The sequence below is a fragment of the Mustela nigripes genome, chromosome 6 (genome assembly GCF_022355385.1).
Source record: "Mustela nigripes isolate SB6536 chromosome 6, MUSNIG.SB6536, whole genome shotgun sequence".
Taxonomy (NCBI): Eukaryota; Metazoa; Chordata; class Mammalia; order Carnivora; family Mustelidae; genus Mustela; species Mustela nigripes.
In genome coordinates, this window is record NC_081562.1 from 120326899 (window position 1) to 120344457 (window position 17559).

Below are 17559 nucleotides of genomic sequence, written 5' to 3' on the forward strand. Positions count from 1 at the left end.
ACCACTGGGGATAAAAATATATGTTTATAAAAAATAAAAAATTAAATTAAAAAAAAATTTGAAAAGATTTTATTTATTTGAGAGATCACAAGTAGGCAGAGGCAGGTAGAGAGGGGGGAAGCAGGCTCCCTGCTGAGCAGCGAGCCTAAGACCCTGGGATCATGACCTGAGCTGAAAGCAGAGGTTTAACCCACTGAGCCACCCAGGCACCCTAAACTAATACTTTTAACACAGAATTAAAAAATTCAGTCCAGACTGACCCTAAAACGTACTTAGATAAATAAACAGGAAAGGGACAAGCCAAAAGGAAGGCCTTAAACCGTGCCTACAAACACTTTCAAGTCATGTTTCAATGCATTTTTATTTTTAGGCTTCTGTTTCTGATTTGATTGCAATATAAAATTTTTGGCGAGACGCCTGGCTGGCCTAGGTAGAGCATTCAAATCTACTACCCACAATGAGTTCGAGCCTCACACTGAGTAGACTGCTTAAAAATAAAACCTTGGGGCTTGGGGGGGGGGATCTTTGGCATGAAGAATTAAAATAGCCCTCTTTTAGATTTCCTAAATTTACAATTAAGAAGACGACAATTGCAACTTGCATATGCCAACTTCCAAATCTTTTAATGTTTTGCTGGTACAGTAGGACTGTAAAGCCAAGAATGAGCATAAGTGGGAGGTACAAGACTAAATGATGTAATACAAAATCTTAGTGTAGCATTGTTAAGGTCCTGTTTCTAGTCCAGTCAGAAAAGACCAACAATTTTTAACTGTGCTCTGGGGAGTCATCCATGAAAGACCTTGCCTGGATAAACACAGGTAGTACAGCTGAGTAAAATGGGTTCTGTGTTCAGGTAAGACCAAGGCCTCAAATTCTGACTCCACCACAAAACCCAGATTTAACTGAAGGCTTCATTTTCTTATCTAATAAATGAAGCAAACAGTAGTTGATTCTCATTATAGGAAGTTAAAAATAACACATATAAAGCTCTTAGCACAGAAATGGACTCCTTTCTAAAATAAAAGTATGGGAGGAAAAGCCACGAGAAAACCTGTTCTCTCCTATCCTTTAGAGCTAATAGTATACTCTTCTTATTTCACTCTCCATGTCACAAATCCCAAAGTCAGGAAGAGAAAACAATCAGCATGTAAAAGCACAGGTGATGGGGACACCTGGGTGGCTCAGTCAGATAACAATCTGACTTCAGCTCAGGTCATGATCTCAGGGTTCTGGGATCAAGCCCCACGTTGGGCTCCTCGCTTAGTGAGGAGTCTGCTCGTCCCTCTACCACCCACCCACTGTGCTCATTCTCTCTCTCTCTCAAACAAATACAATCTTGAGTAATAATAGTAATAAAATAGTAATAAAATAAAATAATAGTAATAAAAAATAGTAATAAAGGTGCAATTCCCCTCCTCTAGCCCCTCAATTTACTGAGACTCTAACCTGTCTCTATTCTCACCCATCATTCACTCCACCACTACATTCTTCAAGAGGGCTTTTTCTACACGACAGATTCTAAAACATTAAGCTTGTTTTTTCCAAAAGTGAGTGCTTTCTTTTCCAAATTTCCCTCAAAGGCAACATACCTTTGGCTGTGATGAAACAGGAGGAGTACTAATCAAAGGTTTGATTGGGACTGTGTTAGTCTGAGGTGTGCTTATTCTTGGAGACACATACGATCTTGGGGATGACGCATCAGAAGTTAAAGACATTGGAGACTGATTAGATGGCTGGGCTGTGAAAAAGTGAAGCAATTAATTTTAAATAAACCCAAACTTCTGTAATACATGTGCAGAGGTCTTTCCATCTCTCCACATGCCACCTGAACCCCAAAAGAGAACACTCACTTATCTGAGAAAGTCTGAAAGTACTCACTGGGCCCACACGAAGTAAAATGAGCTGTGGATCAGAACCAAGGACACCCAGTGAGTGCCTCTCCCAACTGCCTTCTTAGGTTGAAGCAAGAAAGTAAGCCTGAACCTATTCTCATATGGAAGGCATCCTCACTATTCTTATGTCTTTCTTAATTTACATTTAGGCCTGTATCTCCTGCCTCATGAGGCTAACCCTGAGGGTTATAAGTCTTTTTCACTACTATATTTCAATTTTAAAATAAGTATTCCTGGCTCAGTTTATCAATTTTCTGAATTGGGGCTGGGGGACAAGTCAAAGTGAACCTTTCATTTCTCCTTTGTTCCTATGTATGTCTCTTTCCATTGGATGCTTTCACAGAAAAGAGAAATAGCTCATTCAAGTAAGGACTTAAGCATTTCTGTATCCTCTGGTCAAAAACCATCGAACATCAAACATGAACCAAACTTCCAACTCTTAAAATATATTCAATGTTTCACAAAGATTGAGGACATACCAGTTTACATTCACCTTTGAGGTAAAATATTTCATTGACAAACTCTGATTTAAGGATGTATTACAGATTTGATGGCAATACTGCAAGATAAATGTCAATGCTCGCCTCATCTCAAAAAATAAAAATACTGTATATACTAGTGTAAAAAAAAAATCAAACATCAAATCATTACAGCTAATCTCTTCGAAGACTAAGAAAAATATGCTATGAATCCCCCTCCAAATCAATATACAATTCCAGTGATACCTAAGAAAATGAATACCTTGTGTAGAGAGCTGAGCAGCTTGAGAAATCAAAGAAGTTATGTTGAAAGCAGACGGTCCAGCAGTAAGAAACTTATGAATTATGGACTGCAATGAGGCTTGTGTCACAGCTGCTGTAAGAACTAAAAACATATCTTAAATTAAAATAAAAACAGAGGCATATTAAGGCATTAGTAACGACTCAAAAACTTAAAGCAACCCCAGAGAAAACTGCCGTGTTTCAAACTGGAACTCTCAAAACAGGAATCTAGAAAATAAAATGGGTCTAGAGATAAATGATCTGAGGCAGAGGAAAAAAGCTTAATGGTTTGTAGCATGGAAAAACAGTGGTTTCCTTTGCACTAAAATTTTAAGTGCTCACTGGAACTTCTGATTATACCAGAAACCTATTCACTGATAGCTAATATGGCATTTACATATTACATATGTAATATGTATATATTACACTTACATATAATATGGCATTACATGTAACTTCATATTACAAAAGGTAAGTTACAAATGTAGCTATTTCATGCAAATGCTTTATTAGACAAGCTAACCATTCAAACCCTACCAACACCCTCTCCAACAATCTTTTAAAAACAGACATTAAAAAGCTAGGTAATTTAAGAACATCATGGATTTTTAGAGTACAAGATCTTTTATTATTGAAATTTTTTCATGTTATGACTTCTTCAAACTGTTTAAAAGCCCCACTTTCCCTAGTAAGACATATACCTATCAAACAGGAGAAGGGCATAGTTATCTAAAAAGAATAAAATCAAAATGCAGAAAAGTACAATAAAAGCAAAGTTATTGACCAATACCTGAAATAGCTCCATTTTTAAGATAAAGGAAGAACTTAACCACTGACTACTACTGATAAATACATTATGTGACAATGTACACAAGTCAAAATTGACTATTCTAAACAGAAAACTTTGCAATGATCTTAGGACTATTTAGTTTGTGAATTAAAACTATATCCACTTTTACTCAGACTTCTTTGAATCTAGGTTAAGTAATTTAGTAGCATAATGAAAAGCAAAGTTGGAATTAACAATTAACCAGGAAAATGTTATCCATTACCTCCCATCTCAAATTTTTTTTCAAGTATTTTAAGAAGGAACTACCTGAATTCCCACTTTTAGTAGTCACCCTATTTTTAATATTCCAAATAATTATTTATCCATATACCAGAGGTTTTTCTTGAAATGTGCTAGAACTCAAGTGTTTTTGTATCAGCTTTGGGAAATGCTCTTTGTTTTAACTTAAAAAAAAATTTACCATAAACATTAGGCAGACACAACAGCTTATCTCCAGTAACTACCAGGTACACCAGGTACATAGCAAGTCTTAAAAAATACAGAAAAATCCATATATCGCTAACTCAATTACAAAACCGAAGGCTTTAAACAATGGAGGATATAAACTCAAAAGAATTAAGCTCAAATGTGAATTTCAAAATGAAACAAAGATCATTCCTAAACTGGGGATTTCACTAATCACAGAATTCTACACAATGCAAATGAATTTAAAAATTTGTTACTGTAAAAATTTACCTTCATTTATTTTGGATATGTCCACATTAGAATTATTAAGTTGCAGTGTGGCTTGCAAAGCAGGCAGCAGCTGTCTAAGAAGGTTTGGGTCCTGAAGTAATGGAGGTATTGGTGACTGTGGAACAGGAGAAACAGGGATTGCTGAAGCAGATGTTGGAGGTGCAGATGTGGGATTCAGTCCAGAGGCAGAAGATGTGGAAGGAGTTGTGCAAGAATGTGATACAGATTTGTCTCCTGGTGTAGACTCTAAGTAAAAAGGAGATAACAAGGCTGAAAAAATTACTTGAATAGAGGAAACTAGAACATCAAAAAAGCAACTTTCATATGCCAAACAACTAACTCAAGTAACCTCATTTAATCTTTGCAAGGTAGCACAGAGCGGGGCTCAGTAAATATCTGATTAGAATAATGAAGCAGACATTTTTATATCCCAATTTCATAGGTGAGAAAGGTCTCTTGAAAAAGAAAGAATAAGTAATTTGCTTGATATCACAAAACCTGGTAAAGCAGTGATTCAACCGTATTTGTGTCTGATTCTAAAAGTACCTTGCTCTGTTTCAAACCCAGTTATGTATTAACTACACATTCAAGTAAGTTTCTATTATGATAAAGGGACAATACAGTTCTCAGGACTTCATTTAAGATGAAAATGTTTATAATCATAATAACAACCCTTCTAAACATAACAAAGGTCTGAAAACAAATCAGGACTGCCCCTATCATAAGCACCTCCAAAAATGCGCTAAGGGGATCAGATGAATGAGACTCTTTCAGTATTTTTTATAAACAACTGAGCTTCCAGGGACACCTGGGTGGCTCAGTTGGTTAAGCTGTGGCCTTTGGCTCAGGTCATGACCCAAGGTTTCCAGGGTGGAGTCCCACATCCAGCTCCCAGCTCAGTGGGGAGCCTCTTTCTCCCTCTCCCTCAGCCTGGGGGCACTCTAACAAATAAATAAATAAAATCTTTAAAAAAAAAAAAACCCCACAAAACCAAAAACTGAGTTTCCAGGTTACATACTTTCCTTTGGTAATTAAAAATATAAAGCACCTAAGCTCTATCTGTAGCGTTTAAAAATTATTGGCACTAAATAGGATCCTTTTTAAATAGCAACCCCACCCATGATACTCTATATTCAGTATTTAAAAATAAACAACAACAACAAAAAAAGTGTAAAACATGCATGGAAAATTAACATTATTTGAAACCTGTCACTGCAAATTATGTATACAGAGTCAACACAATTGTGGTCAAAACCTCAGCCACAGTTCTGGCAGCATGTGACAAACTGATTCTATTAACTTACTTGAAAAAGGTAAGGGCTAGTACAGTCATGAAACTCATGAAGAAAAAGACCACAGCTAGTAAAATGTGTCTTGTCAGTATAAAAACTTACATTTAAAACAAAACCAATTTAATGTAGATTTAACTTCTACACCTATGTTCAGAAATCTTTACAACTAGGAGATGAAAACAGGAAGGTACACAGGAAATTCACAAAAAGCAAACCTCACATTCACATCACTGACCATCAAAGTACTCTTAAGGAACTCCTATCAATCAGAAAAGACAACGTACCCGTAGAAAAACAAAAAGGGGGGGGCATGAAATAAAGACATTTCATAGAAGAAACCTGAATGGTTTTTAAATCACAGAAGATGGGGCGCCTGGGTGGCTCAGTTGGTTAAGCAACTGCCTTTGGCTCAGGTCATGATCCTGGAGTCCCAGGATCGAGTGCCATATTGGGCTCCCTGCTCGGCAGGACTCTGCCCCCCTTCCTCTGACCCTTCCCCTTCTCATGCTCTCTTTCTTGCTCTCTCTCAAATAAATAAAATCTTAAAAAAAAAAAAATCAAAGATGATGATCAACTTCACTGATAATCAGGAAAATGCAAATTTAAATCAAGAGGATATCCTTTTATGCTCACCAGAGTGAGAGAAATTTTTAAATTCTGACAACAGCAAAAATTAGAAAGGTGTAACAGGAACTTAACATTTCTGGTGGAGACTAAATTGATAGACCCACACAGCAAAGTAAGTTGGCATTAACTAAGAAATTAGGAGATGCAAACACTCGATGACCCAGTATTTCCCCATAGTGAAACTATAATGTATATAAATTGGGAGAAACATTCAACAATTTTTATAATAGTATGCTTATTTTTTTACTTTATTTTTTTTCAGCATAACAGTATTCATTGTTTTTGCACCACACCCAGTGATCCATGCAATACGTGCCCTAATACCCATCCACCTGGTTCCCCCAACCTCCCACCCCCCGCCCCTTCAAAACCCTCAGATTGTTTTTCTATTTTTTTAAAGATTTACTTGAGAGAGAGAGAGAGAGATCACAAATACGCTGAGAGGCAGGCAGAGAGGAAGCAAGCTCCCTGCTGAGCAGATAGCCTGATGCTGAGCACAATCCCAGGACCCTGAGATCATGACCTGAGCTAAAGGCAGAGACTTAACCCACTGAGCAACCCAGGTAACCCTGCTTGTTTTGATTTTAACACAAAACTATGAACAAACTAAATGTCCACCAATAGAAAGATGAACACTTAACTATTTTCATACCATGGAATTTTACTAATATAGTAACTTTAATGGGGAAAAAAAAAAAAGCTGGAAACATGGAAACAGAGAACCTCTGGGTAAAAACATGAAGACTCAACTATTCAAGATGTTTATATATATTCTTACAATACTGGCCCAAAGACTAAGTATGAAGATTTGCTGAAGTATCTTTAATTTCCCATATGCAACCATTTCTTGAAGATTTTCAAGTTCAAATATACATTATATAACCTGAATTAAAACTGCCATTATTATGTATGAAAGTTCCAGGAACACTGCATTGGAGTATTACACTGCTACCTAATAACTATAAATCCTCATTTCCAATTCTAAGAACTAAACATTCATTAATCTTCACATCCCCACAAAGCTGGGAATTACTAGCAAACTTACTAGAGAGGGACTCCTCTATCAGCCTTTTTATACCACCACTAATCAAAGAACTAGGGTCAACAGCTCTCTCAAGTATGGACCTCACAACTGCTTTAAAATATATTTCATGGCTATGTTTATCAACTACTATCAAAACTCATAAAGTCTAAAACATTTTAATTTTTGTAAATCATGCATTTCAAAGGTAGATTATTCACTCTGGCAGACCTCTGGTATGTTCAACTTTGCTGTCCTGGATTCAGAGAGAAGTATACCGAAACTTGAATGACGTTAAGATTTTCCCTAGGTGAACCTGTCAATTATTGCATTTTATGGGGTAATTACAGATGACAGTAGGAGTTTTCTCCAGGATCATATTCCTTAAGGGTCAGCTTAGGGGATATACAGCTTAGGGGCATTCTTAATTAATGTTTAAACTGAAAGAAGTTCTTAGGTGCCTGGGTGGCTCAGATGGTTAAGCCTCTGCCTTCGGCTCAGGTCATGATCAGGGTCCTAGGCTCCGAGCGCCGCATTGGGCTCTCTGCTCAGCAGGAAGTGTGCTTCACCCCCTCCCACTCTATGTCTGCCTCTCTGCCTACCTGCGATCTCTGTCAAATAAATAAATAAAATTTAAAAAATGAAAGTAGTTCTGTATTTTTACTTTCTGCATGAACAATCAAATTAGTACTTACATACCATTGAAATGATCATTACTCTTTTTATCTTTATTGTGGCTTTCTTCTGTTTTTAATGACAGGAGTTGGGAGAAGGTGTAACAGTTTTCAAATGTACTTTGATGCTGCTAAATCTACCCACAGATTTCAAAAATTAGCAGAGCTTAAGAACTCTTTAATGTTGCCCTCCAAACCAAGAAAAGGAAATATCCAATAGAAAATACTTATCACCATAAAGAAATAAAGTAACAAATACTAAGTATCCTTAACTCCTAGTTTATTCACTCTCAGGAGAAATTTCCTTTGAGGTTTTCTGAGAGATGATCACTGATGACTAGTAGGAAACCAGCTGATACTACATACTACCTATGAGACTCTTAACAGGTAACATCTTTATCTAAATGCCAGAATTTTTCTATTAAAAGGTCTGATTGTGATTATTAGTTTTCAAAATAATGTGTATCAGAATCATCTATAAACGAAACAAAACAACAGATACCTATATGCCCTTAACTGATTTCTGAAAAACAGATTAGAGAGTTTCCAAGGTTGCTTTTAACTTTAAAAACCAAAGGAAACAAAACCAAAATAAAGCAGCATAGCACAAACATACAGGAGTGAGTGAAATTAATGATAAGCTCCAAGACAGGAAAGTGCGATATCATTTTTCCAAGGGGGGTCTTCAGCACACTATTTTCTTATTGAGGTATAACTGACATACAATACTATAATGAGTTTCAGGTGTTCAGCACTGTTAGCTGTATATACAGTGAAAAAATCACCCAACATAGTCAACGCAATTTTTTTCTTGTGATGAGAACTTCTTGAGATGAGAACTTTCGAATATGCAACAGAATTATTAACCACATAGTTGCCAGACTGGACATCACATTGCATGCTTTATTTTTTAACTGAAGTCTGTACCTTCTGACTTCATTCACTCATTTTGCCCCAGGCACCACCAATCTGGGCTCTGCAAGCTTGGTTTTGTTTTGTTTTTTAGATTCTTCACAGAACTTCCACACTATTTTAAATAATGGCTCCACTCCCCTAGAAGACACATCCATACAAATGCCCTTCCAAAGCATGTTACATGTTAAACATTTTACCTATTACTTACCTCAATCTACATGTGTAATTGAGAACAACATATGGAGTTTAAGAATATGAATATAAAATGCTAATCGGCAGTGTTAGTTTTACTATTACAATATTACAAAAGGGGGCGCCTGGGTGGCTCAGTTGTTAAGCATCTGCCTTTGGCTCAGGTCATGATCCCAGGGTCCTGGGATCCAGGCTCTGGCTCAGCAGGAAGCCTACTTCTCCCTCTCCCACTAGCCCTGCTTGTGTTCCCTCTCTCACTGTATCTCTCTGTCAAATGAATAAATCAAATTTTTAAAAATACATATATATATAAAACAAAAGAAAGGTATTGGTTGGGTACCTCTCCTCTGTGTTCTGCGTGCCTTAACACAGGTGTACTACACTGTCCAGCATCTTCTATTATATAGTTTATCTTCCCCTTCTATTAGAACTTGAATTTCTTCAGGAGAGGGATTCTGTTGTTATCTCCCTCTGTACCCCTGGTAAAAAACAGGATTTGGCACCAAGACGGCATCAACATGTACTTGTTGAATGGGTGCCCAACTCTGCAATAAAGGCCCAGGGTCATGTACACGTGCTCTCCCTCTTAACCTGTAGGTTTAGAACTTATGATAATGGGGAGGAAAGCCTACGGTCTCCATCCATAAATAACTGACAAAACAGACAATTAACAGCTTACTTTATGCTACTTTCATAAAGATAAATGTATATAGTCTTAGAGATAAATTTGATTGATGTAGGCTTACTTTAAATAATCTTGCAAAATACTAAACCTCTATTCTTTTTTTAAAAAACACAGAAAGGAAACAGAACTATGTGGAATAAAAATAATTAAAAAAAAACAGTCATCAAATAAACTTTTCTGTATGTTTAATTTTAATTAACAATTCTATTTATCTGAAACCTCTTAATCTGGAATCCATTAAGAAAGCAGGCTAACGGGACGCCTGGGTGGCTCAGTTGGTTAAGCAGCTGCCTTCGGCTCAGGTCATGGTCCCAGCGTCCTGGGATCGAGTCCCACATCGGGCTCCTTGCTCCGCAGGGAGCCTGCTTCTCCCTCTGACTCTGCCTTCCACTCTGTCTGCCTGTGCTCGCTCTCACTCTCTCTTACAAATAAATAAATAAAATCTATAAAAAAAAAAAAAAAAAAAAAAAAAAAAAAAAAAAAGCAGGCTAACATACTAAACGTACTTATACAAATTTGTATCAAAACTAAATATTAAAAAATAAAAACTTGGACCTTTGAAAACAGTTAAAGCAGAATTAAATATATATAAGGTAATAAATGTAGTATTACAAACCATATCTATAGGCTCTTCCACTTTTAAAGAATACCATCCTCCATTCTCATTCCTTAAATGAATACTTTCCCAAGTATTAAAAAAAAAAAAAAACTAGCTTCCTTTGAGCATTTTTTGTCTCTTCCCTAACCTTTTTAAACTTAAACTAAGTCACTTTCCCATCTGACATTTCTAAGACTTACAGACCTCTAACCAACTCTTTCATATGAGCTTTAAAATATGCTATCCTCTGATTTTTTAAATAAATGCTTTAACAAAACTGTCCCTTTATGCCTGTAAATAGAATTATTCATTCACATTTCCAATGCTTACCAGTAGGGGGCATAAAATACCAAAGACTAAACTTCACATATAAATCAAATAGAAATCTGTTAATATACCATACCCTGACTCTTTAAGGTTGAAAGTAATATTTACCTCTTCTAACTCTAGGCACCATTCAAAGTATCTAAGAGTATAAACCAAAGTCAAAATCTATTTCTGACCTACATTTTTCTGGTATGCCAAATAATTCCTTTTAGATCTACAGTAAGATTAAAAAAAAGAAATAAAAGACACTGAACTTAAAAGAGTAAACAAGTACCATACTGCATTTCTTTTTTTTTTTTTTAAGAATTTTATTTATTTATTTGACAGAGAGAGATCACAAGTAGGCAGAGAGGCAGGCAGAGAGAGAGGAAGAAGCAGGCTCCCGCTGAGCAGAGACCCGACGTGGGACTCGATCCCAGGACCCTGAGATCATGACCTGAGCCGAAGGCAGTGGCTCAACCCACTGAGCCACCCAGGTGCCCCACCATATTGCATTTCTAATCATAATTTCCTCTGATGCTTAGACAGTTGCTGTAATACTCAGAGACATGTGAACAAAGCTCAAACCACTGACACAACAAGGGCAGTCTGTTTTGTTCTATTTAGTAGTAGTCCTGTTACACGGACGATTAGGATATGGAGAAATTACAAAGGAAGTACTTCAATGTAGGAAAAAACTGTAATAAGGTAGCACCTTATTATTAACTGTAATAAGGTGAAAGCACCTGGTATATAATGTGACTTTCATTTACTTTTAATCTGCTAATTCATGAATACATTAAATCATATATCCACCCAGAACCTTTACTATGCATTTACAAAGGTATTTAAGTATGGTGCTGATGTAAAATACATTAAGATGTATTTCTACAACCTACTTTTTGTTCAACCGAGGAAATCTTTATGGTAATACCTATAAAGGATAAACGTATTTTGCAACTTTTTAACAGATTTCATTAACCAATTTTATTAACAGATTTTATTAACTAACCAACTTACTCCCACCAACTGTGCTTCCCCATATTCAACTGGTAAGTCACTAATCTTACGGGAGAAAAATCTTATTTTAATATTAATTTCCAGTATACACTGATAATATTTCTGTTGAAAGTTTTTTTCCCTTTGCTCTGATACATGTCATAAAACTTATCATTTTAACTACTTCCCAGTTTACAATTCAGGGCATTGAATATTTATACATTATCGTACAAATATTTCACCACCATCTATCTCAAATTTTTTCTATCTCTCCAAACAGAAATTCTATAACCAATTAAAGAAGGGCTCCTCATCATCCCACGCCCTAGTAGCTACTATTCTTTCTGCCTCTATTAATCTGCCCATTCTAAGTACTGCATATTAAGTGTAATCACATCTTTGTGATTTGTCTGGCTCACTTACACTAAGGTCTTCAAGGTTCACTATGTTGCAGTAGCATGTGTGAGAATCTAATTCCTTTTTAAGGCGGAGTAATATTACATGTCTGTCTAACACGTTTTATTTATTTACTCTCTATCAGGTGATGGACACTTGGGACGGTTTCCACCACTGGGCTATTGTAAATAACACCGGTACAAACATCAGTTTTATTAACACCTGTTTGATTCCCTTTCTTTTGGTTATACACCTAGGCAAAGAACAGCAATTCTGTTTGTATTTGAGGAACTGCTAAACTGTATTCCGTAAGAGCTGCACCATTTTGCACTCCTACAAGCAATGTACTAGAGTTCTAACATCCTCAAAAACACTTATTTTCATTGCTATTTTTCTAATAATCATCCCAAGCGGGTGAACCGTTGTTTTACTTAGTTTTGATTTGCCTTCCCTGATGATTTAACCCTTTTCATGTGTTTACTGCCAGGCCTTAGAGAAAATGTCTTTCAAGTCCTTTGGCCATTTTTTAACTAGGTGGTTTCATTTAATTGTTCAGTTATAGGATTTCATATATATGGATATCATCCCTTAATAGATAAGGATTCACAGCTTATTTCCTATCACTTGGTGGATTGCCTTTTCCCTCTAGAGTGCTCTGCTACAGTTTTTGAATTCTGATGGTCCAGTTCATCTATTTTTTCCTTTGTTACCTGTGCTTTTTGTGTCACATCTATGAAATCACAACCCAATCCAATGTCATAAACATTTTCACCTGTTTTCTTCTGAGAGTTTTATAGTTTTAGCTGCTAAGTTTAGGTCTTTGATCCATTTTTTAGTTAATTTTTGTAGCTGTAAACTAAGGCTGACAACCTTAAATTCCTCTTCCATAACTGCTTATTTGTATCTGTTGCTCATTTTTCTACTGTACTGTCTTTTTCCTATCGTTCTGATGTATTCTTAACGTACCCTTAACATACTGTTATGTATGTTACAAGTTATGTTCTACCAATTTGAGATGTGTCTTTCAAACCTTATCTCTGTCAAAGTTTTAAATGTCTTATGTATTCAAATCTATCAACATTTTTTTAAAAGGCAAATACATTTAGGTCTTGATTTCAAAAGCCCTCCCCTGCCCCTCAAATTATAAACAGTATTTTCTAATATTTTTTCATCATAGCTATTTCCCCTGTCTCATTGTTCAAAGTGCCATTAGGTCGACTAACATAATTTTATTTTAAACTTACTAAAACAGACTAAATTCTTCCATGAAGGTATTTGGTTATTCAACAAAATGCGAATGACTAACTCTGTGGCCAATTTTCCTAATTTTCATGAATAGTTAGTAATCATAGAAATTACTATAAAGCAAAGCAACGGAAGGAGGGCTGAACGTGGCCCACTAAACCTAGTTAATGACCTTCTAGACTGGCTGTAAAAGGCTACTGCCTGAATGCGTATGTAAGTCCTCAAGTTCATTCAAATCTACAGATACTATCAAAACATAAAAGGTAAGCTTCTTCCAAGTGATTAACTCACACCTCATGCTAATGACTGACTAATTCCCCCCTCCCATTAGGTTGAGGGTGGAACTATGTAACCACTCAAATATTTAAGATACAGGTTAGCCCTCAGAAGATTAGCATAAATCACTGAATAGGTTTGCTTCTTTAGTTATTCTGCTTTACTTTTCAAGTTTATCTATGCTAATAAATCATAATTCTAAATTACTAAATAAGACACTTGCTAATTAAGGTCATCAAACTCTTTTGACTCTTGACAGTTAATTGGCCAAAGTGATGGTCTCTTGCTTATTTGTCATTTCATGAATCTGGGGGGGAGGGGCAGAGTACTAATAATTTAGAATGGTTAATGGAAGAAAAGGGGGAGGCAGATACACCTGGATGGCTCAGATAGTTTAGCTTCTTGACTCCTGGTTTCAGCTCAGGTCATGATCTCAGGGTCATGAGATTAAGCCCCTCATCAGGCTCTGAGCTATGTGCGAAGTCTTCTAGAGATTCCGTCTCTCTCTCTCCCTCTCCCTCATACTCCTCCTCTCTTGCTCTCTAAATCAGTCTTTGGGGCGGGGGAAAAAAAAATGGTTAACAGGATGCCAACTGATAAAAAAAAAAAAACCATGTTTTAGGTTTTTAAGCACATCACTGTCCCTATTACTTTGTTTCATGGTTGGTTGTCCAACAGAGTAACCTTGCCAATAGATGTACAAATGTTACCCTAACAATAAATAAAGATCTAAAAGATACCTGATCTCATTTCACCCTACCTAACACCAGGATTGTTCCCTACCAAACCAGAGCTTCAAATTCTATACACTCTCTTCTAGCAAGCACAGACTGAATTTATCTCAGGTTCTTTTTCTTTTAAGGCACACTGGCTTATTAAACAGATCTAAATCTACTGCTGGTATCCTTTAATTAGTTTCACCACAAATGTTAATACTTTTCTTTTTCTCCAAATACATTTTTAAAACCATGACCTCTGCAGGTACTTCCCCAACCCCTTAACACACTTATTACCATTCTTTCAGTTATTTACCCACCTACAACAAGTACTTACTGACTACTTGTTATTCTGTCAACAACTAGGGACAGAGCGATGGTACACAATGACAAAGATCTTGCTCCCATATTATTTTAGCATCCTACCACTAACAGCCCCAGATAGAGCTTAGCTATATACTACTGGCACTTTCAACCAAAAGTCTGAAGGGTCTGATCTTACCTAACCATCAACATTTTAATATAAATTAGCTGTTAAGGAAAAATCAAACAAGGAAATCACTGTATTGATGAGAAGAGTCAATAGGAAGCTTAACTTGAATAACATGAATGCCTCCACTGAGGGAAAAAAACACATTTCAAATTAATGGACACTTCATAAATGTAGACTAATTGGTAAACAATCTGAAAGATCTGAATTGTTATACAATTTATTTAAAAAAGTAATATTGCCTTCATTGATATATAAGGAGTACTCAGAAAGACTATACCAATTTTTCCTATTTCAATAGTCAACTGCAAGGTAATACAGTCTTTTCCTGTTTAAAATTATTATATACAGAAGTTTTAGATAAAGTTTGGGATTAACAAACATACTTCGTAGAACTAAAAATGACTCATCTGTTAGAAATTCTGAATTTCTGGGAGTCCAAATTAATATAGATTTATGTCTTCATTATCTACAGTTTTATGGCGAGAACATGAATTCTGGAGAAGCTGCCTCTACCATCTAACAGTGGCAATGTTCAGGCTCTTATCTAAGAGATACACCACCATCTCTTACAATGTTATTTTAAGAAATAAACTATAAAATGTATAGTATATACTTAGCACCAAGCCTGGTATATAGTTAATTTTTAATAGTATTTAAAAAGTCTATCAGGAACAGATTTGAAGAATGGAGGGAGAAGGTAGAAAGCGAACAAAGTTCAACATGTAATTAACACCTAACTGTAAGCAGTTTAATTAAATGAACTAAAATTATATTTGGTAAGTGCTCTAACAAACCAATGTAAGAGAGGTTAAATGACAATGAGAACCCAAGGACATTAGGGCTGGCTCTTAAATAAAGAGTACTGAGTTCAACAGAATAAAAGAAAGAACATGTCCTTTTGAGCAAAGGCTCAAAACAAGAACGAATACAACATGCCCAAAGAAATGTACAGGTTTGCAAAGATGAATTATAAGGAATGTGAGATTGGAATGCTGAAGATCAAACTAGTCAGAAAGGCCACAACCAGACTGTTAAGTACTTGCTATAATCTTACTAAGAAGTATGTATGGACTTTATCCTGTGGATAATTGAAAACTATTAAAAGGGAAAAAACACAACCCAACATGTATTATTTTTTTTTTTTTAAAGATTCCATTTATTTATTTGACACAAGTAGATGGAGAGGCAGGCAGAGAGAGAGAGGGAAGCAGGCTCTCCGCTGAGCAGAGAGCCCGATGCGGGACTCGATCCCAGGACTCTGAGACCATGACCCGAGCCGAAGGCAGCGGCCCAACCCACCGAGCCACCCAGGCGCCCCCCAACATGTATTTTATAATGATGCCACTGTAACTTAATAGTCTGGGTAGAAGGAAGCAGAGCAAGTATCAGGTTATTTCAAGAGAGAGGCCCTGAGTTTCAATAATGGTAATGACAATAACCAGAGAAAGGATATATACACATTAAGATAGAGAAGGCAGAATCCAAGATTTGTTGATAAGGAGGGACAAATGTTGAAAAACAAGAGTTGGGAGGATAGTGTAGTTCTGTACTGAGAACCTGAGAATAAGTTGTGGGGAAAGGGAGGAATTTGGGACCTAACAAATGCCTACCGAAAGGAAGCAGATACATGTTAAGAGTTAGAAATAAGGATCTGCGGACGCCTGGGTGGCTCAGTGGGTTGAAGCCTCTGCCTTCGGCTCAGGTCGTGATCTCAGGGTCCTGAGATGGAGCCCCACATCAGGCTCTCTGCTCAGCAGGGAGCCTGCTTCCTCCTCTCTCTCTGCCTGCCTCTCTGCCCACTTGTGATATCTGTCAAATAAATAAAATCTTTAAAAATATATATAGAGGAAGAAAGATAGATCTGGGAGTCACTTTTGTAGACAAGACTGCCCAGTGAGAGAACATGCTGAGCCAGGAAAAAAAAGAACAAAACACAGTAAAAGGCTGAACAATACTGGTATTTAAGGGGCAAGAAGAGAAATAGGAAAGAAGGCTAGCAATATCCTAGCCAAGGAAAAGAATTTTAAAAAGGAGGTAAAGCTAAGAGTTAAGTCAACAAGAGATGAAATGAGATAAAGACTTTTTAAAGGCCATCTGATTTTTTTTTAATTAACTGACCAGGATTTTAAAATAAATTTCTGGGGGCGCCTGGGTGGCTCAGTGGGTTAAAGCCTCTGCCTTTGGCTCTGGTCATGATCCCAGGGTCTTGGGATCGAGCCTCACATCAGGCTCTCTACTCAGCAGGGAGCCTGCTTCACCCCCTCCCACTCTCTGCCTCCCTCTCTGCCTTCTTGTGATCTCTGTCAAAATAAACACAATCTTTAAAAAATAAATAAATAGATAGATAGATAGATAGATAAATAAATTTCTGTGACCAAATAATCAAAATTTTAAGAGTTGAAGAACCATTAGCATCCTTTGGAAAGTACTATCACACTAACAACTGCTGCATTAATTTACATTTCATCTCTCAAGACTTCTCTTTACAATACTAATTCTGCATCAGGGTAAATAGGATCTTAGGGGAATGTGACAACATTTGGAACAACCTGTTTATAAGGTATTTAAGCACTATAGATGAAAGTATGTAGCTTAGTATGTAATGAGGACTACAGAAGATATTCAAATAAAATGCATAAAAGAAAAAGAGAAGCAGAAGAAATCTATGAGAATAGATTATGAGAACCCTTTGTCAGCAAATTAAATCAATGTGAAATAATGAAATCAGACAACAGATTAAAAGCTTAAAGACTCATTAGATCCCTATAGCATCTCCTAAACCCACAGGACATTTAAAAAAGTTTCTCAATGTTTACTGATGCTAATCTGCTAATTAGTCTGTTAATGGGTCTGCCCATAATTTATTTACTTACTGCCTTTTAACTTCCTCAATTTTTCCCCCTTTATTTCTTAAAACACATTATAATGTGTTAAGTTTGGAACGGG

General features: G+C 36.4%; 1 protein-coding gene across 10 annotated transcripts in view; it reads right to left on the minus strand.

The window, feature by feature from the left end:
* Positions 1–17559, minus strand: part of WAC (WW domain containing adaptor with coiled-coil) — an 86486-nt gene that overhangs the window by 10439 nt on the left and 58488 nt on the right. For all 10 annotated transcript variants that reach the window (XM_059404106.1, XM_059404109.1, XM_059404104.1 and 7 more), the window contains 3 exons: positions 4179–4424; positions 2634–2756; positions 1590–1738 (listed from right to left, as the gene is read on the minus strand). In XM_059404106.1, the coding sequence (XP_059260089.1) occupies positions 1590–1738; positions 2634–2756; positions 4179–4424 (518 nt within the window). The remainder of the gene's footprint in view (positions 1–1589; positions 1739–2633; positions 2757–4178; positions 4425–17559) is intronic.